Source organism: Xyrauchen texanus, chromosome 5 (genome assembly GCF_025860055.1).
Source record: "Xyrauchen texanus isolate HMW12.3.18 chromosome 5, RBS_HiC_50CHRs, whole genome shotgun sequence".
Classification (NCBI taxonomy): Eukaryota; Metazoa; Chordata; class Actinopteri; order Cypriniformes; family Catostomidae; genus Xyrauchen; species Xyrauchen texanus.
This window is the reverse complement of record NC_068280.1, coordinates 33,274,206-33,301,411: the sequence shown is the minus strand read 5'-3', so window position 1 is coordinate 33,301,411 and position 27,206 is coordinate 33,274,206. Positions and strand designations below refer to the sequence as shown.

General features: G+C 37.2%; 1 protein-coding gene across 3 annotated transcripts in view; it reads left to right on the top strand.

The window, feature by feature from the left end:
* Positions 1–27,206, top strand: part of LOC127644177 (paired box protein Pax-5-like) — an 80,279-nt gene that overhangs the window by 2,802 nt on the left and 50,271 nt on the right. For 2 of the 3 annotated variants that reach the window (XM_052127236.1, XM_052127233.1), the window contains exons 2-4: positions 17,340–17,505; positions 21,172–21,369; positions 22,944–23,005. In XM_052127236.1, the coding sequence (XP_051983196.1) occupies positions 17,340–17,505; positions 21,172–21,369; positions 22,944–23,005 (426 nt within the window). Of the gene's footprint in view, positions 1–910; positions 2,018–17,339; positions 17,506–21,171; positions 21,370–22,943; positions 23,006–27,206 lie in introns of those variants that run through there. The other variant, XM_052127235.1, reaches the window with a different exon arrangement.

Sequence of the window (27,206 nt, the reverse complement as noted above, 5' to 3'; positions counted from 1 at the left end):
TGTAAATGGGATTCATCTTTTATGGAAGCTCATAAATAAAAACGAAGCGATTTTTAATAATGAATACCCAGCATTCCGACTTTAACGTTTAAAACATAAAAAAAAGTAGGGGTTTAAAATATACAATAACTATGCTACCTACCAAAAATGATACTAAACGGCACTTGTAATTACACACGCAAGTGTAGGCTACAATATAATTTATAAGGCTTTAATGATATGCAAATAATGTACTGAGTGAGACAGAGTTTTTTATTTATTTATTTTAATTAATTAATTAATTAATTAATTTGTTTATTTATTGATTGATTTTATCTGCACTTCAGGAAAAAGCTGCAATTTGTCGGTGGCCAAAAGCCGTTTCCCCCCAATAATTTCGTAATGCATTATAGCCTATGGGAAATTCATAATCTCAATTTGGAAGCAATAGCTAATTCTTAACTATTTATTATTTAGATGACGAAAAGTGAGTACAAACGGATTTTTAAAATATCTATTATTCCTTTCTTAATTGAAATTAAACATGGGATCAGCGGTCAGCCAGAGAACCGGTTACAAATCATGACTCCCTATTTGTCAGCGCACAACTGGGACAGCACGTCACTTTCATACAGGGTCAGTGTTGGCCAATCGGTGTCGTCTTTATCTGAGCGCGACTCAGGGCGATTGTGACGGCAGAGGTGCAGTGCACGGATAGGTAGATGTATCTTGATTGACAGTTTCGCCCAGTGCGCTGTAGTAGATTCAGAGCGCTGTAGCTTTGGCGCTGTCCACACGAGAGCAGGTTCTGAAACGCGCCGTGTGCTCGTTCAGTGATAGCGCCGTAAGGACGGAGACTCGTCGCACACGCACAGCACCTCACCACCGAGCGTTCACGCTGGAAGAACACCGTTCGGCGGACATCATTTGCGTCCCTCTCACGATGACCAAGACAAATTACACTACCATATCCACCATTTGAGAGTTTTCGTGGATTTTTACGCACTTCTCGACCACAGCTAAACTTGATAAAGACTCTTTTTTTTTTCCTTCACGAATTTTCTTGGACATTTTCTTGGGCAAGTTCAAATGATTCGCGCAAAGGCTATTTTTAATTCCCTATTTATCTTCGGCAAACAGTTTGATTCGGGTTTCATACGATGCACTTTTTAATTTCAAACATCCTCGGTCATATGTCTATTGTTTGGGGAGCTACGTACTGTCGGAGTTTTCTGTTTATTTTTCGAAAAAAGAAGGTCTGAGGAAATGTTTTGAGGCATTACAAGATCAAGATGCAAGGAAATCACATTCACATGAAGATATGTTGAGAATAAGTACATGTTTTGGTTTCTCAGAAACCTAACCAGGATTTTACAGATCCCCGAAGGTTAACAGCGCTCCAGTGCGAACCTCGGTCACAGTTCACGGGTCACGGTCAGTGGAGCGTGGATGTCAAGATAGATCTGCTTGGAAACAAAACTTTTACGTTTGTTCATTTTAAAGCTTAAGAACGATACGTGGACTAAAAGCAATACATTTCACCAGGGCTTTTCTTGCAAAAGCCGTTTTTATGAATGCTCTTGCCAACTGATGTCCACCAGAGTGAGTTCACGCTGGATGTTGGGCCGTAAAAGCAGTCGTGTGACCCAGCAGGGTTATGCTCTGACCGCCTATTTCCATTTTTTCTTGACATATTAATGATGGATGAGGTCAATTATAGTGTGATCTTTTTTTAAATTTTTTTTTAGATATTTTCCCCCAAATTCACGCAAACATATTTGCATATTTACTTTTACTGTCGACTTTAGGTCTTCTTCAGTTTCAATTGCCTTTTTTTAAGCTAAACTTTCTTTGGACTTCGAAAAAATTTATACTGCAGAAACATCGACGAACAAAACGGACTACAAACGTACGCACAAACCTTTAAAAGAACAAAAACAGGACATTAAATAATTGTTTGGCGGGTTTTAACGAGAAGGCCTGTTCTACTGACCAATGGAAATCCACTGCAAACACGACCCGTTCGCAGCGATGCACAGTAAGTTCACAGCAGACTTTCGCTTTTAAATGAACTATTGTCAAGTTTGATTTCATTATTCCACAGAATGTCATATAGCTTAAATAGCAATCCATAGGCCTACATGAATAAACGATGAGGCTAAAGCAATATATGTGCACAATTAATTGTAAACAAAAACAAATAAAATGAAAGCAACTAAAAAAAACAAAAAAGTGTCTCACATAGTAGGCTAATGGTGAAGTTTTTGCTCTTTTGGTCAGTTATTTTTATATTCTTGCTGTGCTGTGCTTTGCTTGCTTTGTTAGAGCTTTAGCCTTCTGTTTGACAATCCTCGGGGGTAAAGAGAGGGGGGAAGAGATCGCGGCCAAGGCCAGCAGCCAGCGGACACATACTGAACTTGAACCGCAGTTGATGATGGCAAACAGGCGCCCTAACCTTTAAATACTTTGAAGGGTGGTTGTACACAGGCCACTTGTGAGGTTAAAACGAAAGTTGCTCACTGTGGTGGAGAGATGTGTGGTCACTCATTCGTGACATGGCGGACACTAGTGGTGCCCCATGATACCAGCGTATCAGGGCGCCCTTTCTCAATCCTTCTTATTTCTTATTCTTTTTCTTGCTGTTTCCAACGCGTAAACAGCACATTTTACACATTTTAATACTGTGAAACACATTTCACTTCATTATAAATTTGCAAACGCGCAGTGACCAAGAGACACATCAGAACTTGAAATTTATTTATTTTAATTTGAATTATAATATATGAATAATTCCCTCAAAAAAAGAAAGAAACGAAATGCAGCGTGTCTTAAAATTGTCAGAAAATTATTGCGTCTTGTTACAACAACCAATAGCTGCCAATTACATATTGTTTACCGAAAATGAAATTGTGATCTCACTCTCGCTCCCCTCTGTCTTTCTATTGCTCATTTCTCCACTCGTCTCTCTTCACCTATGAATAAAACCTCACACACCAAGCCACCGAAAAACTCAAATATGCAGGCACCCAACCACCCACCCACACACGCACATCTGAGTGAAATGACATCTATTGGCACGGTGAATGAAACGGTGGATTAGATGTATACACATTTCAGAGGCTAGAACGAATCACCTTTCCTCTCCGCCACAATATCCCAACACAATCCGCGAGGTAAAACGATTACACCGAAAATGTCAAACGGTGCAAGCCTTAAGAATTTGAGAATGTGACACGAACATTGGGAGACTGTTCGAAAAGAAACTCCACTGGTTCTGGGTTCTCAGTTCTTGCAGACTTAACAAAAAGTGTGATCATAAAAAGTGTAACCTCGCGTGTAAGTTACTAATTATATTAAACAATATTCTAATGCAATAAATAATATGTTAGGCTATATGGTTGTTATTAGGCCACAATTGGCCTTATAACTGCAATGGTTAAAGTGTTCTACTTATCTATACTTGCTGCATTTCAGTATGTCCAGTCTATAATGATTTAAATATAAAAAATATTGTAAACATATCGAACGTTTTTTTTCTAAGTTAGATCAAAATACATATTTTGGTTTTCAAAGATCGAAAATATAGCAATTTCTTGGAGCGTTGAAGTTTCAAGCTACGAAAAAGGTTTTACAAAAATCTCTGGAAAGTCTGAACAAGCTCTGCTGTTTTAACGAAGCCTGTATTCTTTTTTATTTTCTCTGCTAGTTTGTTTTGAGTCCCTTGTTGTAAAAGGTCAACATAAACATCTGTATGAATTTTTAATTTAAAAAAATGTAACATGAATTACTTAATAATAGTAATAATAATTTAAATAATGAGAAATTTAATTAATAATAGGTTATAATAAGATATTAATTTGAGTAACTTATTAACACTAATTATTATTTTTGAAATAATATGATTTATATAGCTTATAAACACTGTATACAACCATAAGGATTATGAACACCATATAAAGGAATACATAAAAATACTCGAAACTTTTTTAATCCAGCAAACTTAAACGTTTATATAGAAGGCTACTTTATAATTACATTGGGTAGCCCACCGTGTTTGTAGGTGTTTTTTAAAAAAATAAAACACTCTTTTTCCTATTTCCAAATTAAAACATTTGATTAAACATTCTGAAATGTTTCGCTTGCCTTGAACCTCAAATTGTCCCTCCCGTGGTTTTCTTTTTTCCCCATGAGCCTGTTTGTTAAAACACGCCTAACGTCACATCATTTTGCTGGCGTTAGGTTCGCTCAGTTTAGAGCAGTTTAATCGGAGCCGTCCACTGCGGCCGATAACTGATCGTAATAGAGCAGCGTCTCTAATCGGGTTTATTTTCTGGATGGGGGAGCATGAATGTCTTTCAGCCGCTCTCGCTATTTCTAAACAGAGCCTGTCTCGAAATCAATCAAAGCTCTAGGAACATTAGGATTTATAAGCCAACCATATTTGCAGAAGAAATGGGAAAACTCTTGGTCAGATCACATCTGAATAGCTTGTTTCGTTTAATCCTTACTGCAGCCTTTTCTCTATATCTCTTTCTCTAATACACGCACTTATTTAAAAAACAACACACGCATACTCTCTCTCTCTCTCTCTCTCACACACACACACACACACACACACACACACACACACACACACACACACACATATGTTTGGTTTCCATGTTTTATGGGGACTTTCCATAGACATAATGGTTTTTATACTGTACAAACTTTATATTCTATCCCCTAAACCTAACCCTACCCCTAAACCTAACCCTCACAGAAAACTTTCTGCATTTTTACATTTTCAAAAAACACAATTTATTATGATTTATAAGCTGTTTTTCCTCATGGGGACCAACAAAATGTCCCCACAAGGTCAAAAATTTCGGTTTTACTATCCTTATGGGGACATTTGGTCCCCACAAAGTGATAAATACAGGCTCACACATACACACACACACACACACACACACACACACACACACACACACACACACACACACACACACACACACACACACACAAACACACACACACATGTTTGGTTTCCATGTTTTATGGGGACTTTCCATAGACATAATGGTTTTTATACTGTGCAAACTTTATATTCTATCCCCTAAGCCTAACCCTACCCCTAAACCTAATCCTCACAGAAAACTTTCTGCATTTTTACATTTTCAAAAAACACAATTTATTATGATTTATAAGCTGTTTTCCTCATGGGGACCAACAAAATGTCCCCACAAGGTCAAAAATTTCGGGTTTTACTATCCTTATGGGGACATTTGGTCCCCACAAAGTGATAAATACAGGCTCACACACACACACACACACACACACACACACACACACACACACACACACACACACACACACACACACGCGCGCTGGCCTACCTATCATTATGAGGACTTTCCATAGACATAATGATTTTTATACTGTTCAAACTATATATTCTTTCCCCTAAATCTAACACAAATCCTAAACCTAACCTTCACAAAAAAACTTTCTACATTTTTATATTTTCAATAAAACATCCTTTAATATGTTTTTTAAACTATTTAAATTATGGGGACACTAGAAATGTCCTCATAAACCACATTTATAGCATAATACCCTTGTAATTACCAGTAAAAAAATTGTCCTCATAAAACACATAAACATGACCACACACACACACACACACACACACACACACACACACACGCACACACGTTGGTGCAGCTATCATTATGAGGACTCTCCATAGACATAATGATTGTTATACCCCCCCCCCACACACACACTTTGCTTGTTCCGTATAAAGATATTCCATATCTTGTTATTGCTTGTCCAGTTATAACTTGTAGGCTACATGGCCACCTATTTTTCATGAAAAGCATTGGAGATAAAAGATAAATTGGCCTGAAATCTCAATTTATAAATACATTTTTGACTCCTTTTCAGAGAAAAAACCCATTTTACTGGACTTCACTAAGTTTGGTGATCATTTCAGTGTGTGTATTTCTTCCCCAAATATGATACTTTGTTTGTAACATATAAAAGAGTACATTAAGCAGAATATGATTTGTTCTCTAAAATTATGCATTTGATCATCAAAATTGTATGCACACACCACATCAAACTGGCTGACCCCACAACTGACCTAATAAATAAAACTTAGAGCCAAAGACAGAGCAACTGAGATATTCAGAGGAAATGAAGAAGAGAGAAAAAGAAATATAACTGCAAGCAGTGATGCAAGCACCATGGGTCCATTTCCACCCGGTGGCTTTCCAAAACAAATGCAAGGTGGACACACGCATTTGGCATTTGACATTATTCTAAACAATTTTAAAGCAATTTGGTTAAATTTAAGAGAACTACACTGATCAGCCACAACATTAAAACCACCTACTTATTTTTGTGTAGGTCCCCCTCGTGCCACCAAAACAGTGCCAACATGCATCTCAGAATAGCATTCTGAGATCAGAATCAGAATCATCTTTATTGTCATGTATGCTTACACATGCAAGGAATAAGCTTCCAGTGCACAACAATACAAAACAGCAACAAGACAAATTTTATTGAATAAACCTAAATTAAAAATTTAATAGAAAATAAAGTATATATAGAATACAAAATAAGACTATATATATATATATATATATATATATATATATATACACACAGTATCTCACAAAAGTGAGTACACCCCCCAAATATTTGATTATATGTTTTCATGTGACAACACTGAAGAAATGACACTTTGCCACAATGTAAAGTAATGAGTGTACAGCTTGTATAACAGTGTAAATTTGCTGTCACCTCAAAATAACTCTAGACACAGCCATTAATGTCTAAACCGCTGGAAACAAAAGTGAGTACACCCCTAAGTGAAAAGGTCCAAATTGGGCCCAATTAGCCATTTTCCCTCCCCGGTGTCATGTGACTAGTTAATGTTACAAGGTCTCGGGTGTGAATGGGGTGCAGGTGTGTTAAATGTGGTGTCATTGCTCTCACACTCCCTCATACTAGTCATTGGAAGTTCAACATAGCACCTCATGGCAAAGAACTCTCTGAGGATCTGAAAAAAAGAATTGTTGCTCTACATAAAGATGGCATAGGCTATAAGAAGATTGCCAAGACCCTGACATTGAGCTGCAGCACGGTGGCCAAGACCATACAGCGGTTTAACAGGACAGCTTCCACTCAGAACAGGCCTCACCATGCACATGCTCAGCGTTATATCCAGAGGTTGTCTTTGGGTAATAGACGTATGATTGCTGCCAGCATTGCTGCAGAGGTTGAAGGGGTCAGCCTGTCAGTACTCAGACCATATGCCGCACACTACATCAAATTGGTCTGCATGGCTGTCGTCCCAGAAGGAAGCCTCTTCTAAAGATGATGCACAAGAATGCCCGCAAACAGTTTGCTGAAGACAAGCAGACTAAGGACATGGATTACTGGAACCATGTCCTGTGGTCTGATGAGACCAAGATAAACTTATTTGGTTCAGATGGTGTCAAGCATGTGTTGTGGAAAGCAGGTGAGGAGAACAAAGACAAGTGTGTCTTGCCTACAGTCAAGCATGGTGGTGGGAGTGTCATGGTCTGGGGCTGCATGAGTGCTGCCGGCACTGGGGAGCTACAGTTCATTGAGGGAACCATGAATGCCAACATTTACTGTGACATACTGAAGCAGAGCATGATCCCCTCCCTTCGGAAACTGGGCCGCAGGGCAGTATTCCAGCATGATAACGACCCCAAACACACCTCCAAGACGACCAATGCCTTGCTAAAGAAGCTGAGGGTGAAGGTGATGGACTGGCCAAGCATGTCTCCAGACCTAAACCCTATTGAGCATCTGTGCTCCTCCACCTTCCTCAAACGGAAGGTGGAGGAGCACAAGGTCTCTAACATCCACCAGCTCCATGATGTCGTCATGGAGGAGTGGAAGAGGACTCCAGTGGCAACCTGTGAAGCTCTGGTGAACTCCATGCCCAAGAGGGTTAAAGCAGTGCTGGAAAATAATGGTGGCCACACAAAATATTGACACTTTGGGCCCAATTTGGACATTTTGACTTAGGGGTGTACTCACTTTTGTTGCCAGCGGTTTAGACATTAATGTGTGTTGAGTTATTTTGAGGGGACAGCAAATTTACACTGTTATACAAGCTGTACACTCACGATACATTGTAGCAAAGTGTCATTTCTTCAGTGTTGTCACATGAAAAGATATAATCAAATATTTACAAAAATGTGAGGGGTGTACTTGCTTTTGTGAGATACTGTACATACATACATATATACACACATACACAGATATATATATACACATATACACACGCAGACACACACATACATACATAGACACATACACATACGTAGTGTAAATCTAAATACAAATCTGTTATATCCAGTGCAAGGGAATGTAATGGCAGAAGAGGTTGGATGAGTTGGATAAATATAAAAAGGCTAGATGTTACCATGCTCTTCTTCTCACTACAATTTTACAGATCGGTTATCTGAGTTACTGTAGACTTTGTCAGTTCGAACATGTCTGGCCATTCTCTGTTGACCTCTCTCATCAAAAAGGCTTTTCCATCTGCAGAACTGCCACTCACTGGATGTTTTTTGTTTTTGGCACAATTCTGAGTAAATTCTAGATACTGTTGTGTGTGAAAATCCCAGGAAATCAGCAGTTACAGAAATACTCAGAAATACCAGCCCGTCTGGCACCAACAATTATCAATGCAATTTATCTAATCAGTCAATCATATGGCAACATTGCAGTTTATAAAATCATGCAGATATGGGTCAGGAGCTTCAGTTAATATTCACATCAACCATCAGAATGGGGAAAATGTGATCTCAGTGATTTGGGCTGTAGCATGATTGTTGGTGCCAGATAGGCTAGTTTGAGTATTTCTGTAACTGCTGATCTCCTGGGATTGTAATGCACGTCCCAACTACACGCCCATATATTCAAATAGTCCTTTACAATTTTACATCAGCAGTGACTTGACATTATTCTAAAGAATTTTGAAGCTATTCATGTAAACACAAGAGGGCTATTTCACAGTCTTTTAAAAGTGCAATACTTCCTGCTGCCAGTTGGTGGTGCTATGACGGTGACTCATAATAGCCTAATCAATGTGATCAGCCCCCATTTCCAAACATACAGCTGAATTTTAATCAAAATCTCACAATGCACACAGACGATATAAGCCACTTCCTGTTTATAATGTTTCACCATAAATGTATTGCTTCGCCATGGTGACACCATTCAAAATATCAAAAATCTGTTCACAATTTAGCATCTTCAATGTCTTGGCATTATGTTGTGCAAATTTGGTGCAAGTCATAGGAATCCCCTAGGAGGAGGATTTAAAACTTCAGAGCCTTTGGTTTTCAGAAAATCTACATTTTACACTCTCTCATTTTACACAAAATAATGTTGCCTAAAACTGAAAAAAGAGCATAATGTCTATTATTATTATTATTATTATTATTATTATGCTCCCATTCAATGAGGGGACAATTAGCCTTTTCTTGTCCTGCACAGATGAATTTGCACACAAGAGCCATATACTTGTGCAGATAAAAAATTATCACAAGAAAAGATGAACAAGTTGATTTGATGATGTTCATGAATGCTGACACACACCTGTATACAATTAAACACTGTCAGGATTTATGCATAGACAAGTTCAGTGACATTTCACATAATCGTTTTAGGAGCACTACAGAAAAGAATTGAGAATAAAATGCAAATTTCCTTGTGTATTTTATTTGAAGATTCGGTTTTCATCATCGATTTAACTTTTGTGAAAAAAGGTTGTGCATACAAGATGACATCACTCCTGTAACAGCTTTGACATTTTTTAAGTCTAGTTTTTACTGCACCCAGCGGATAAACAATTTGCATAAATAAATTTGATTGAATAAGACGTGTTAAAATGCACTCACCTAAAAGTTGCTGGTTCATGTTTTGGAAAAGAGTGTAACTGAACTATGCCCAGACAAGCTTAAACATATGCGCTCCAGTCCAGAACTGGACCATGGTAGCTTGAAGACCGCCGATGCTGTTGTTGCACATGTTGAGCATTGTTAAACTCACAACTTAGCTTTGCGCAGAGAGGGCTCGGATGTTTACCACAGCGATTTGATAACAATAATTTGGAAGGTCAGATAAAGTGATTGGCTGGCCTCATTGAATCACTGACTAACATTAAATGAAGACATTATATCATACTGGGAGACTCTGAGAAGAACTCTGTGTCCTGACAATCTGTGCTTCATGCTCAGGATGTGCTACCAGCAGAGAAAACAGTGATATGCAAAACTTAAACTTAGGTAGCACATGTCAAGGCACGAGATACTCTGTCCGCATACACTGGCAGCCAAAAGTTTGGAATAATGTACAGAATTTGCTCTTATGAAAAATAAGTGCTACTATTATTCACCAAAGTGGCATTCAACTGATCACAATTTATAGGCAGGACATTAATAGTGTGAAAAATTACTATTAAAATGTAAAAAAAAAATTCAACTACTTCAAAGGGTTCTCATAAAAAAATCCTCCAAGTGCTGCAATGACAGCTTTGCAGATCCTTGGCATTCTAGCTGTCAGTTTGTCCAGGCACTCACACCACACTTCCTGTAGCACTTATCAGGCTCTTCTCACACACCTTACAGTCTAGCTGATACCACAAATCTCAATGGGTTTAAGATCCATAACACTCTTTTCCAATTATCTGTTGTCCAATGTCTATTTCTTTGCCCACTCTAACCTTTTCATTTTTTTTTTATCTTTGCAATTCTTCTCATAAGGCCTGCATCCTTGAGTCTTCTTTTTACTGTTGTACATGAAACTGCTGTTGAGCAGGTAGAATTCAATGAAGCTGTCAGCTGAGGACATGTGAGGCATCTATTTCTCAAACTAGAGTCTCTGATGTACTTATCCTCTTGTTTAGTTGTACATCTGGGCCTTACACATCTCTCTGTCCCTGTCCTTGTTAGAGCCAGCTGTCCTTTGTCTTTGAAGACTGTAGTGTACTCCTTTGTATGAAAACTTCAGTTTGTTTTGCAATTTCAAGCATTGTATAGCCTTCATTCCTCAAAATAATTATTGACTGATAAGTTTCCAGAGAAAGCGGTTTCTTTTTTTGCCATTTTTTATCTAATATTGACAAAAAAATTATATAAAAAAAAAAATTTGCTTGTACCGAATTAGCAATTTAGCATGATTACTCAAGGATAATGTGTTGGAGTGATGGCTGATGGAAATAGGGATAGTGATGGTGCTGTTTTTAACATCAGTAATGTCCTGACTATACTTTGTGATCATTTGAATGTATGTATAATTAAAGTATCAATTTCCTTCCAAACAGCAAAATCTATACATTATTCCAACATCTTTTCAGCCAGATAATACCTATCAGGATGTGCTACCAGCATAACTATCAGAGTGTGATACGGTGTAATGCCCGTTTTACATCACAAGCATGATCGGGTGTATTTTTTCCTTTGTCCATAATAACAGATTAGAACATTCATATCGGAAGCATCAGCAGCGTGTCAGAGCATAGTGTGAGCAGCAGTGCAGAGGGGGCTTCGGCTTCGAGTCTATTTTTGCTGTGCCACTGGCACTCAGCTAAAGTGACCGTGCACTGATGATGGATAAAATGAATATGATTAAACACAAAAAGTACACAAAGCACAGAATAAGTATATAATAATAGTCTAGTGTGTCTTTATCAGGCATGTGCACACTTAGACATCAAAGGGAGTTTGAGCACCTGCCCTTTCTCTTCCTCGAGAGAAAGTGCCCTTTTTCCTGGGGTGCTTTTACTTTTTTTTTTTTATAAATGAATATTATATATATATATATATATATATATATATATATATATATATATATTTTTTTTTTTTTTTATAATTATGAGAAGTGCCCTTTTTTCCACTTGAGCCTCTGCCCCCCAAAATGTCTGTGCACGTTCCTGGTCTTTATACTGTACTGATTGAAAGAGCACATCTGAAAAACAAATGAAAAGAAAAAAGAAAAGGAATTCCAGGATATTTAACAATTTAAACCAATTTAAAATATGTTAATTATAGACATTAATCAGAAGTAAATTTTATCATTTAAAACTACAGTAAACTACAACTTATGAGCCTGAAAATATGAGACATGTACTATAAAACATAGAACAGGCCTATAGATTAAATTACTCTGATGTCACAGCGCAGGAAATCGTGCTTCTGGGTTCTTTCGAGCAGCAGATTTCAATGGTGGAAATAAGCAGCTCTCCAGTTTTAATAATCTTTCATGCTTTATAGAATGTAATAATGTCTTTTAATGTTAATAAAAGTTATTATAAATGGTTTATCTATGGTATACAGAGAAGAAATGATCTGGGTTCTTTTCTGAAATTTCAGCAAAACAACTTTAAACTTGGCTCAATGAGCCTGTATGATCATGGCGAACATGTAACAGGTTGATGAATACACATCATCACATGTTTAACATGGTTCTAAAGCCTAAGAAATGTGATATATAAAAAGAAAACTACCTCTAGAAATGCAATTTGTGTCTTTACTGCTTAAATTTTTTACCCACATACAATATAGAATAATATTTTTACTTCAGTATGATCATATTCCATATCAAAATCTTAACAACAGCTGTTTTTGATTGAACAATATTATTTACTGCATTCTAAATAAATGCAAAGACATCATTTAGCAGTATGACTTTGACTATGAGTATTTTTATTCACTTTCACAAACAGTCCATGTGCTGCGGTGGTGCAGACGGGATCTGTTATACGCTTATATCGTATATGATGATCTTGATGAAATAAGATGATTGTTAGATCATATTTGACCTCATATCTGTCAAAGCGACGTCACATTGGAAAGTAAAAACAGCCATTTGCAATCAGAGTTTACGTAATTTAAAAAAGTTAATATCAACCAACAGAGCAGATGTGATAACAATGAAAGTGACCAGTGAATTATCATCATTTATGTAAAATCCTGTGTTTTGTTTTATACAATTATCTGGTGTAAATTTAAAGAAGCTATACTCTCCAATAATCTGTGGAAAACGGGGTGTTCCAACCCCAAAAAACAGCACTTTTTGGGAAGTTTCAGCGCAATTTGAGTGAAGTGCCCATAGACAACAGATCTTTTCTGGTCAACAAAAGAACCCGGAAGGGGTGGGGTGGAGCGTTTGTTTGTTAAGAGTAACTTCATCTATAGACTTAAGCAATGCCCAAATCACAGCCGAGTTTGAGAAGAACAAAGTGCTCTATTGTTTACATTTTAGATGCAAATATGGTCCTCCTCCTCATGTAAATAATATTTCACGACTATCAAGTTTGTAATAATTATCAATGACCCACTCCTGATAACCACTTTATAAGTTATGGTCTTTATTAAAATAAATACTCACCTTAGTAACAGAAATAAGAGCATTTTTCTCTATAGACCCGCTACAGTGACACTATAGAAACTCTTCCAGTGTGAAAGCCCTGTCAGGCCCCCATCGCAGATGTGGTAATTTGTTTTTAAAACGAATTCCAGGGTAATATAACAATAAGCATAATGTTATAAATTTAAACACAATATTTAAAAATGTATAATAAAAACAAAATTGCAAGATTTACGCTGATAAATAAGGTGGAAATGTGTCATCATAGTCTGTGAAAAAAGGTCTATTGTGCAGATGTGGGATTTTAGGAATCATTCGCCAATGGAGCTTGGCTGTCCTCTATGGACATTTCTGGTAATGCATCTGAAATTTGCAACCAAGAGGCCATTTTTATTTATCGTCCTAAAATTTAGATCAGAACTGAATTAGACATGTGGCTTTGATATTTTTAATATAATTTATTTATATAAAAAGATAAAGTTTATGCAGTACATTTTCATTACAATAAACTTACATTTCTATAAATTTTTTATTTCACTTTAAAACTGTTTTCACTTGCACAATGAACTGCCAAGTGTCTTCTTTAAAAAGAGACCAGACTTAGGTCTGTACTCCCTAGCATTTATGAGTTACAACCAATTAAGGTGACCCAAATGAAGAAAGGAATAATAAAAATGAATGTTTTGCCATTGCAACACTATTTAAGATATTAAATATCACTTTGCAATTTTACTTCAGCAGTGTCTTGACATTATTCTAAAGAATTTTGAAGCAATTCATGGAAACACAAGAGGGCTACTTCAAAGCCTGTGATCAGCCCCCATTAAAAAACATACAGCTGAATTTTCATCAAAATCATACAATGCACACAGAAGTTATAAGGAATTTTCTGCCTCACCATAGTAACACAGTTAAAAAAAATAAAAAAATCAGTTTGTAATTTAGCATATTCAATGTCATTTCATAATATTGCTTAAGTTTGGTGCCAGTCACATTAATCCCCTAGGAGGTCTATTCAAAAGTTCAGGGCCTGCAATTTAAATGCACATTCAATCCAAAATGGTGACTTCCTGTTGGGTGGAGCTAATGACTGTAATTTTTAAAGTTGTTTGGCTTAATGAGAACAATATACATAGCAAGTTTGGTGGCCATAGAATAAACTGACCCCACCACTTTTGTCAAAAGGCGGTGCTAAAGAGCTCCCCAGCCACGCCCATGTGTTAACTTTTTCTCAGGCTTAATGGCTGACAAATCTTATGTTTGTGCAAAATATCCTGAAAATTCAAGAATGCCAAGTACCTAAAAACATGTGAATATACATAAAAAGGAATCATGACATTTATGATATTTAATGTGTTGCCATGGCAACACTATTTAAGATATCATGAATCCACTCAGAATTTTAAATCTACCCTGTCTTGAAATTATTCTAAAAACATTTGAAGCAATTCAGGTAAACATAAGAGGGATATTTCAAAGTCTGTTCAAAGTGTCACACTTCCTTCTGCCAGTTGGTGGCACTATGACCGTGACCCACAATAGCTACATTAATGTGATTTTCTAACAATCCAAAATGGCCAACTATCTGTTGGGTGGAGCTTATGACTGTCAGAGTTAAAGTTGTCCAGCTTGATGAGATCTACACTGGCGGCCAAAAGTTTGGAATAGTGTACATATTTAGCTGTTTCTGAAGGAAATTGGTACTTTAATTCACCAAAGTGGCATTCAACTTATCACAAAGTATAGTCAGGACATTACTGATTTAAAAAACAGCACCATCACTATTTGGAAAAAAAAAAGAAAGTAATTTTTGATCAAATCTAGACAGGCCCCATTTCCAGCTGCCATCACTCCAACACCTTATCCTTGAGTAATCATGTTAAATTGCTAATTTGGTACTACAAAATCACTTGACATTATATCAAAGATGGCTAAAAGCTATTAGGTTCATTAAATTAAGCTTAACATTGTCCTTGTATTTGTTTTTGAGTTGTCCCAGTATGCAATATACTGGCATGTCTTAAGGTCAATATTAGGTCAAAAATGGCAACAACAAAAAAAACTATCTCTGAAAACTTGTGAGTCAATCATTGTTTTGAGGAATGAAGGCTATTACAATACTTGAAATGACTAAAAAACTGAAAATTTCATACAAAGATGTACGTACACCACAGTCTTTAAAGACAAAGGACAACTGGGTCTAACAAGGACAGAAAGAGATGTGGAAGGCCCAGATGTTCAACTAAACAAGATGATAAGTACATCAGAGTCTCTAGGTTGAGAAATAGATGCCTCACATTCCCTCAGATGATAGCGTCATTGAATTCTACCTGGTCAACACCAGTTTCATGTACAACAGTAAAGAGAAGACTCAGGGGTGCAGGCCTTATGGAAAGAATTGCAAAGATAAAGCCACTTTTGAAACAGAAAAACAAAATGAAAAGGGTAGAGTGGGCAAAGAATCACAGACATTGACCAACAGATAATTGGAAAAGAGTGTTATGGAACTTAAACCCATTGAGATTTTGTGGTATCAGCTAGACCGTAAGGTGCGTGAGAAGTGCTTGACAAGACAGTCACATCTATGGCAAGTGCTACATTCCCATCTTCTGGGTGGTGCTACAGAGCCCCCCCCCCCCCATGCAAATTTGCCCAGCTCTAATGGCCGACGACTCTGATGTGTGTGCAAACTTTCAATAGTTTTCACGCAAGTACCCCAAAAGTAACAAAAACATTGAAAAGAAAAGAATCATTAGAAGAACAATATGGCCTCCACACTTTCAGTGCTTTGGCCCTAATAATTCTTAGAAGAACAATAGGGTCTCTGCACTTTCAGTGCTTGGGCCCTAATAACAAAATGTTAGAGACCTTATAGAAAACCTTACGGGTCAAATAACACAGTAAAGGATCTTCATGTGTAACATAGTTCAATTATTTAATCCCACTGCCTTGAGGGGATGAAAATGACACATAGCTGTTTTTTTCACAAATTTAGTGATGAGCCCAGTTAAGACAGTTTGATATTGCCTGCTTGGATGCATTTAGGAACCATTAGCCTTTAGCTCGGATTAACCAGTTCTTTTATGTTTGTGTGTGTATGTATGTTAGTGTGTTCCTGTCTCAAGAAATCAGTATGTTAATATGAGAGATTGACTGGATCACCAGACTTCTGCACTGAACACAGCCAGATATACTAATACAGACAGACACACATACAAACGCTGAGACTGTATGTAAAGCTTTGATGATAAAATGCTAAATTCTAATTAATATATTTTATAATGTACGAAAATTGTGCTGTATCCAGAAGTCTAGTCCCACCACCCACTGTGCAAGAAAGACACACAAAGACAATTACTGATTCTCATTTACAAACACAAACTTGAGTGAAGAGGTCATGTGTAGTTCTCTATGTGACCACCAGGGGCAGATATGCTAAAGCGGAGAGGAACAGACTGCATAATTGTAACCTTGAGATCAAAAACAGAGAGAGATGCACACATCATGATGAGACAGCAACACATTCTGCCTACCATGTGTCGAAAAACTTTATTTAAAGGAATTTAAATAAATAATATCCGTATTTAACGCTAATGTGTGTCATTTTTTTCAGTGTTAAAATACTTTCTCCTGTCTCAGTTTAATATTCAGAGACCACTGTAAGTAAACCATTTGTAGGTTGATTTCCACCAAGTGTAAACATGGTGTCTTTGTGGTACTTTCAAACATTGATCTGTTTGTTTGAGACAGCAACATTGGCTCAACCAAGAGTATAAGTTTAGGGCAGGACTGTCTGTCATACAAATGGCAGACGGAGGGTGTATTTGAAAATCTTTTTGAAAAACAGTATTTACTTTTGCTTTTCCATTAGATGATGCTAGTGTCACAGAAATGACATGCTTCAGCTTTAAGAAATATACATTTGCTCAGTTTCCTTATATTGCTGTCTGTGTCTGCAGGGCATGGAGGGGTGAATCAGCTGGGTGGGGTGTTTGTTAATGGGCGACCCTTGCCTGATGTGGTGAGGCAGAGGATAGTGGAGCTGGCCCATCAAGGTGTGCGCCCATGTGACATCTCCCGCCAGCTTCGGGTCAGCCATGGCTGTGTCAGCAAGATACTGGGCAGGTGAGTTTTGCTTATCATAAAGGAATGTGAAGCAGAAGCATGTTGACAGAGAAGCATTTGATTAAGCACAAATTAACATGGTACCATAATACTACCCTCTCTTTTTGGAGATGTAGTCTTTTAAGTACCTTGGTGTAAAATGTAAATGCAATGGTACATGTATATGTTAATCACTCACTGAGCACTTTATTAGGAACACTTTGGTCCTAACAAAGTGCCTGACATGGTATTCTGCTGTTGTAGCCAATCTGCCTCAATGTTCAAAGTGCATTCTGAGATGTTATTCTGCTCACTACAATTGTACAGGGTGGTTAACTGAGTTACTGTAGCCTTTCTGACAGCTAAAACCCGTCTGGCCATTCTCTGTTGACCTCACTCATCAACAAGGCATTTCTATCAGCAGAACTGCCGCTCACTGGATGTTTTTTGCTTTTGGCACCATTCTGAGTACTCTCTAGAGTCTGTTGTGCGTGAAAATCCCAGGAAATCAGCAGTTACAGAAATACACAATCCAGCCCATCTGGCATCAACAATTATGCCTTGGTCGAAATCACTGAGATACATTTTGTTCCCCATTATCGTTGATGTGAACATTAACTGGAATTCCTGCCCGGTATCTGCATGATTTTATGCATTGCACCGCTGCCACACGGTTGGCTGATAATCGTATGAATAAGTAGGTGTACAGGTGTTCCTAGTAAGTGCTAAGTGATGATATCAAAGTGCCATCCATGGTACTAGCATTTGATACAATTGATTGTATCAATATATATATATATATATATATATATATATATATATATATATATATATATATATATATATATATTTTTTAAGCTGTTTGAAATATTATCGTAAGATAATAATGGATGAGTGAATGAATCATACAGCTATCGGTGAACGTGACAGAAAAAAAATGTACCTTTCATAATGTTCTCAGTGCATAGAGGTCAAATGACAGGAACTCATGATATTATATGATTATACACATTGTCATTTGTATAACTGTGTATTGGCAAGTAGTATTGGCCAAATGTATTTGTAGTCAGTGCAATCAAACACCATGGATTAGTTTCCCACACACAGAGTTTGCCTTGTTTTTGGCAGAAAATTATTTTGAATGGAGAATCTCTATTGCCTGTGCTATTTTATCCAGAACTAGGCTTAATCTTTGCCTGGGAAATCAGCTTAAATGTCCTCTATTGCATTCAAACAGTAGAGCTAGTATGTGATTAAAGTTCGGCCTTTAAATGCTTTCTAACCATCCTTATATTCTTTCAGCAAGTTCATTTAAAAAAAATACTTTTTCATATTATCATCAATTATTCATCTGAATACTATCAGTTTCTAGAATATAATTACACTGATAAATGCTGGCTGTTGGGTTGATACTCCCTCTGGCATTAGTTCAACTTGAGGCTGACTCAGCGCTTCCTTTCATACAAGACATGTTGAAATTCAAAAATTCGGAAATCTCCCACAGAAGCCAAAGTCAAAGCACAGTCTTTCTTTCAGTGACAAAAAGAGAAAAGATTCATCGCATTTTACATTTGCATCAAAATCACACTGGCAACATACATCTCCTCAGGAGGGAGGGGTGGGTGGGTGGAGGGACAGACAGAGGGAGAGAGAGAGAGGAGGAAAGAGAGGGAGAGAGTGAGGAAGGGGTTAAGGGGGAGGATGGAATTTGAATGGCTAAAGGTGTGGATTAGTGCTAGAGCCTTTAGCTATATCAAAAAATGTGTTTCCCATTGTTCTCCTTTGCCTCAACCCTCTTCCCTCAGCCCCAGTCTAACTCACTCAACCGTTACTGAAGCACTCTGTGTGTGTCTGTGAGTGTGCCATAATATCTTCCCTCCCCTCTTACTGCTCAGACAGAAAACACGCTAATATGCGGGCTTCATGTGAGGTTTGAGTAAATAAGGCGTATGACTAACTCTGCTCACTTGTTAATGAGGGAATTTCCTACATGCTCATTTCAGTTTACTTTCCATGGCTGTAGAGACTGAGCTTCTTGGTTCATGTGTGTTGGGACTTAACTAAACCAATAAGCCTCAAGAGACCATGCGTTACAGAGATTTTACCATGGGTAAGGATTGTTCTTAGAAGCAGAGTGCCTAAAACCCCCTTAAACATGGTCAAATCACGTAATGCATAGCTTCTCATGACTTATAAAACAACGGCAACAGCAATATTATAAAGATACCAATGTGCAAGAAATAGTTACATTTATTTAAACTAATTGGAATAAATATTCTATTGCAGGTAATATAGTTCATTAGCCTTACATTTAGGCTGTCTACTAGTGCCAAGTAACATGGCAACTTAGCACATTATTATGGATTGTGCGTAACAGGTGTGAGATTATCTGCATTTCACAATTAGAATTTAGGGAGCATTAACAGTCGTGGTCTTCTGCTGTTGTTGCAATTTGTCTCATTGTTCGATGTGTTGTGTATTCTGAGATGCTTTTCTGCTCACTAAAATTTTACAGAGGGGTTATCTGAGTTACTGTAGCCTTTTATATATAGAATAGAGAAAATTTAAAATTATTGTTTTTAAGTAGCATGAGAGGCAATTATTGTGCAAGTAGCATATTGATGTGCAAATGTTTTCATGCTTTTACCCTAAACAGCTCTCATATATAGGCTACAACAGGGTGATCAAGAATTAAAAAGTGGATTTTTTTTATTATTAAATATTAAGAGAGCTTCATCATTTATGTGAAAAGTAATAATTAGGGAAAATTGTTGTGGTTATCTTATAAATAATATATATTTTTAAAGGCAGCAAGAGAGGTTAGTGATAGTCCTATAGGGCCATTTTTATTTAATAAGGCAAAATTTGTCAACTTATGCAAATAATTTTGAGACAGCAAGATGCTTTTTTTTTAGTATCAAATTAAGATAATGCTTATTCAAAATAACCACTTTAGAAAAGGGTGTTCCTGTTATTTTCAATCACATTTGGTGTCAAGTATTCTATAATCAAACGAATTTCCATTGTGACTGGATCAGTCGATGTGAGCCCACTTTGAACATTCTTTATAACAAATCTACCCTAACTTTTGATTTAATCACCCTGAGCAAAACTGAAGAAAAAAAAAAAAAATGTCTCTAAATAGCGCAAATAATTTCAGGGATTCTTATTAGATACATAAATGTACAACATTTTAAAGTTATTAAATGTTAGATAAAATTACTTCAAAATCAACTTTTAGACATTGGATGTGATGATCTTATGGATCAGGACATTTTTGCAGAGTATAGCAACAAACAAGTGTTTAGGAAAGTTCTGTGGTATTTGTTGTTGCTATTCAGTGTTTAGGGAGAACATTTGATCAAAAGTGCTTTTTACCCCGGAGGGCCAATTGCCCCATTGCACACTATAATCTATGATGTTATGATGTATGTTAAGATGTGTTTTTGTGCTCATTTACAATGTGCATGCTTTTCTGTAATAGACTGAATAGATTTATACCTTGAACTTATAGGGTTTAATTTAAGTTTGTATAATTGTGTGAGTAATTTTGTGTGCTTTACTTGCAGTAACCTACAGTGCTGCAAACTATGCATAGACCGCAAGATGTTTTGCTGGATGAGTATGTTATAACTTTCTGCTTATCTTGCCAGATGATACACAGCTCTCTATCTAACTGCTCGACAGGTATTATGAGACAGGCAGCATCAGACCAGGAGTGATCGGAGGCTCCAAACCAAAGGTTGCTACACCCAAAGTCGTCGACAAAATCGCTGATTACAAACGCCAAAACCCCACCATGTTTGCCTGGGAGATCCGAGACAGACTACTGGCAGAGAGAGTTTGTGACAATGACAGCGTGCCCAGCGTCAGTTCAATCAACAGGTGCGCTTTTTTCTGAATTTGAGTATGTTTGTGTGTGCCATTGTGTCACTTATATAATGTACATGAAATGTTTGAGTGTGTTTTTGTGCATAAACTTGTGCAAATCATTATGGTTTTGATAAGAATTTAATCAGTAGATTTGATAAGTAGATCTGACACTGACTTGAGAACAGAGAGAGAGACATAGTGGGAAAAGAGGAAAACAAAGGAACTGAGTAAGTGGAGTAAAAAGAAACACATATTCATGAGAAGTGTCCAGCTCACTGGTTCAACAGCATGTGTACAATGACAACCCCTCTCAGAGAGAGAGAGAGAGAGAGAGAGAGAGAGAAAGAAAGAAAGAGAGAGGGACAAGGTGGAGAGGGGAAAGGTGCTTTGCTTGAGCAGTCATGCAGGAAGTGTGAGACTCTGCTGCCATGTCAGCCTGCATGAGACACACACACACACACACACACACACACACACACACACACACACACACACACACACACACACACACACACACACACACACACACACACACGTTGGTCTACCTATCATTATGAGGACTTTCCATAGACATTATGATTTTTATACTGTACAAACTATAGATTCTATCCTCTAAACCTAACACAACCCCTTAACCTAACCATCACAGAAAAACTTTCTGCATTTTTACATTTTCAATAAAACAATGTTTAACATGTTTTTTAAGCTATTTAAATTATGGGGACTCTAGAAATGTCCTCATAAACCACATTTATAGCATAATACCCTTGTAATTACCAGCTTGTAACCTAAAAAAATGTCTTCGTAAAACACATAAACATGCCCGTGCACACACACACACACACACACACACACACACACACACACACACATTTACAAAGACCAGTGTCAGAAATTCACTTTTTCAGTAAGGGGCAATAAAAAACAATTTGTTTAAATAAACATTTCAGGGGTAATTTTTTCCAACCATATAAAAGTATACCTTTGTGTCATACTTCAATTTAACCAGTTCATTAACATTAACAAGGGGTAAAATGCCTAACTAGGATCAGAAAAGAATATTAAGATCTTTATCAGATGTTACAAATTAAAGCACATGGGAATTCATTACGAGGGAATTTTTTGCCCCAACATTTTAAATTATGGGGAAATATTTGTCACTTTCAGTGGCACTTTTGCTCCGAGCCCTTAATTTCTGACCCTGCGATATACATTTTGTTTTCATATAAAATTCATTACATTTACTATAAACATTATTTAATACATAACATTTAATACAACATGTAAATCATACTGACATAACATAGACTTCTGTTGTTTATAGATACAATAGAATAAGATAATTAGAAATACTTTTGACTGACCCTATCACAAATTAGTTTTTTTTTGCTAAATTGATAAAAAAAAACCTTAATTGATTTCTTTTTTTTTTTTTTTTATCATTTTCCAAAATGAGGGTGTTGCCAAAAAAATTTTTTTCCTCAGATTTAGCTCACTTCTGGGGACAAATTTGTCCCCAAACAATAGCGAAGTACACACAACCATATAGTAATGTCTAATGCACTTTTACTCTTTCTTTGCTGCAGAATCATTCGCACTAAAGTCCAGCAGCCACCTGGCCAATCAGCTGTCTCTGCCCATAACTTAGGTAAGAGTAACACTTATCTTAGTTCACTGACTCGAGTCACTCACGCTCATTGATATCCTGAACTTCCTCTGTAATAGTCTTTCAGTCATCAGTATCTAGTATATTAAACCTTGTTTGCCTATTCTAGAAGTCCCCCAAGGACTTTAGCAGGTAATGAAGGGTTATAAAATAGCGGGTGTGGTGCCAAAATGCAGGCAACAATATGCCAGTGTTTCCCTTGTCCATTAATTCAGACAGGTCCTCTGATGGACCGACAACACATCTTGTCATAATACAATCTCCTCTGTAGCCTCTACAACATTACAGTGTAAAAATGTCTGTCCTTGGGGCATGAAACAATGGTGTGTATTTTTTTTGTTTTGTTTTTGGTATTGCAAAGAGGTTGCTCTTTCATAGCTAAGCAGATTTAATGGAGTATCATTGTACTCCCAAAAAATAAATGTTATCTTAGATGTTTGAACTAAAATTTCTTCTTGTAGAAGTAAAACTAGAAACAAATGAGACAGTCATTGACATACAGTAAGAGTAAATGAATGTGGATGGCATAGCTCAGATAATTAGATCTTAAGGGCAGTCACACTAGGCTTTGAACATGCAAAAATTGTTCGAACAACACAACAGACCATGTTATTTTGTCACTCGGGAGGCTGGTTTTAGTAAATGACATTTCACAAATAACAAATAATATTATATAAAATTATTGAAACATGTATCCTTTGAATTGAGCCAAGAGGTCAGTGTGTGATGTTTCAATCTTCTATTGTTCAAACATCCTCACATCATCCCGATTTGCCATTCAGAGTTCAACAAGTTTGAATTTTGGTATGCAATGTCATAAGAAAATTCTTCACATGAGCTTGTGTTTCCGGTCTCCAGCGTTAGGATGCATTTGAATGAGAGTGGATGGAGCGCAAAGTGTAGTGTGACCGCCCCTTAGATGAAAAGAGTTCATTTTGAAACATTTCACTTTTGATTGCAGATTTTGGTATCTTGGCAAATCTGAGAACAGTTTGTGACATTTTGAGATTTGTTTTGTAATTTCGGAGACACTTATGAGATTACTAAGTTCTTTTGTCCTTAAAGGAATGCTCCGGGTTCAAAAATGATATGCGCTCAATTGACAACATTTGTGGCCTAAAATGTTGATTACCACAAAACATTATTCAACTTGTCCATCCTTTAATTAAAAAAAATAAATAAATCAAGGTTCCCATAAAGCACTTACAATGGAAATGAATGGGGCTAATTTTGGGTGGGATTAAATGCAGAAAGGTGAAACTTTATTTTATAAAAGCTCTTACATTAGTTCTTTTGTAAAACTATTATTTGAGCTGTAAAGCTGTTGAAACCGTCATTTTTACAATAGTTTAGGGTTTTAGGGTTTGTTGACATTACATCAACATGGCAACAAAGATGTAAAATTGGCTATAACCTTACACAGAAAAGGTTAGTAAAAGATTATTTTTACACTGAAATCATGTTAACACACATATTGTTTATGTCTTGTGGCTATACTTTTGAAACAGTGAGTATTTTAAGTTATTTATATTAGTTTACTGATTGGCCCCATTTACTTCCATTGTAAGTGCCTAATTTTTTGCCTTTTTTAAAGAAAAGGAGGGGCAAGTCTGAGGCTCAGGTGGTAGAGCAGGTTGCACCTTGCATGGCAATTCTGCCGTCATTGATATGTGAGTGTGTATGTGAATGGGTGAATGAGTCACAGTGTAAAGCGCTTTGGAAACCGCTAAGGTTAAAAAGTGCTATATAAGTGCAGACCATTTACCAAGTCAAAATGTATTTTTGTGATAATCAATATTAATGCACAAATGTTGTTGATTGAGCTTAACTTGTAATGAACCCAGAATATTCCTTTAAGAGAAAAATCTCCAAAATGTGCTCTCCATTAAATCAAGTTGTTGTTGGAGAAGCATTTATGATTTCATGATGATGAGGATGAACGTTACATTTATATATAGCTTTTCTAGACACTCAAAACACTTTTCATAGTATAGGTGGACTCTCCTCAACCACCACCAGTGTGCAGCATCCATCTGGATAAAACGATGGCAGCCATTGTGCACCATTACGCTCACCACACACCAGCTATTGGTGAGACTTTATTTGATGTTACTCTTTGGCACTGATCTTTGACTGGTTTCTGAGACTCAAATGCTGCCCCAAATGCTGGAGTTTTCAAAAGTGGCCTGAGATCAGTTTTAGGAGTAAAATTCCCATCAAAAGTTAATAAAGTTGTGGACTGTGTTTGACTCTCTGTCAGTAATCTTCATAATCGCACTCTGCTGCTTAATCTAAATTAATTTCACACGCATAATGCCCGCCAGTTCTCCGTCTTCAGATTATGATGATAAATAGTTCTCATACTCAGGCGGAAAATTGAAATTTAGGGATTTTGAATATAAAGTGTTTGCTTCGGGTTTCTATTCCTTGATGTGAGGTGAAAACAGCACGAAAGAATAAGAGAATCAGATAATTGAATTGATAAATCAAGAGTAAAAAATGGAGGGATATGCATTCATTACATTTTCCACCTGGTTAGCAAATGAGAGCGATGGATGAGCAAAGACGTTTATCTTCTCTCAGAGCGATTTCTTTTTCTTTTTTCTATCTTCTCCATTTTAGCACAGTCTGTTGGGATGTGGGATTAGCCTCATCTCTACACTGTAGTGTCCCCTTGGGGCCACTGTACTGTCACTCAGGCTGTACATCAGCTGACAGGAAGTGAGATAAAGAGGAGAGAGAGAGAATGAGGGGTTGACAGAGAGGAGACTTTATGGCCTCGCCCCCTACCACGAAGACCTCACAGACAGTCAGACATGTCGAAAAGCTGTTAGCTTGTTAGCGTCTTATCCTTGGCCGACAGCATATTGCCAGAATAGAATGACAGCTGGTAGAGGTGAAAGGTTTTTGGCAGGAAAAACACCAGGCCAAGAAACATGAATGGAAAAACAGGAACACAAAAACAAACTTTACACCAACAAATTACAAATGTGTTGGGAGCTATAACTGGTCAGGGGCTAGAATCACATAAATCCCAATATTGTCAATATCAGGAGAAATTTATGCATTTGGCAGATGTTTTCATCAAGAGCAACTTACAGTTAAAACTTTATATTTTATCAGTTTGTGCACTCTCTGGGTATCAAACCCCTGACTTTAGTGTTGTTAGCACCATGCTCTACCAGAACACAAAATGGATAGACATAATGGAAGTAGGTTACTGCAGGTAATGAATTAAATGAAAATTCAGAAGAATTATTCAGCTGATAAAACTTTTTAAATATGTCATACCAAAAGAAATCAAGTTTTCAAAAAACTCCAGAAAACACATGTTGTGAAACTTAATCGAGCAACTGTCACAGTTTGTTGAGGCAGGAATGGTTAATGGTCTGCACTTATATAACACCTTTTTAATATTAACGGTATTCAAAGCACTTTACTCTGTGACTCATTCACACACACATTCATACACCAGTGGTGGCAGAGCTGCCATGCAAGGTTCTAGCCTGCCATTGGGAGCAACTTGGGGTTCAGTGTCTTGCCCAAGGACACTTCAGCATGTGGAGTCATGTGGGCCAGGATTTGAACCACCAACCCTGCAAATAGTGGCCGATCCGCTCTACCAACTGAGCCACAGCCGCCCCACAGGAACCAACAGCAGAGTTCAAACAAAGGGTTTTATTAATACAAAAAACAAAAACAAACATAAACTACCCCATAGGGGAAAAACACAGTCCAGGGCGACAAGCACACAGACTGGCCAGGGTGGAGCAAAGATGAGCAGAACACAAAACCGTCTAGATGAGAAAACAAGATGAACTGGCACAGGACAGCGTACACGAGGAGACTAAAAAGGGAGAGAAATCAACAGGTTAACAGTCAGGACAGCTAAGACAAATTAACTGATAATGGGCAAAAAAGTAGGCAGGATATGACGCAGGACTGAAAGACGTGAGGCAAAACAGAAACTAAACAAAGCCACATGCTCTCACAAAACACAAACACCAGAGTGCATTTCGCCAGGACAATAAGGCAACATGCGCTCATTTCAACCGACAGAAAAGACAAAAGAATGCTTGGCAACGCTAATAAGGTAATGCCATTCACTCTCACACTTGGAAAAGCATGAGCGCTACGCAAGTGCATGCCGCCAAGATGACATAAGAGCAATTGAGTCACTCCA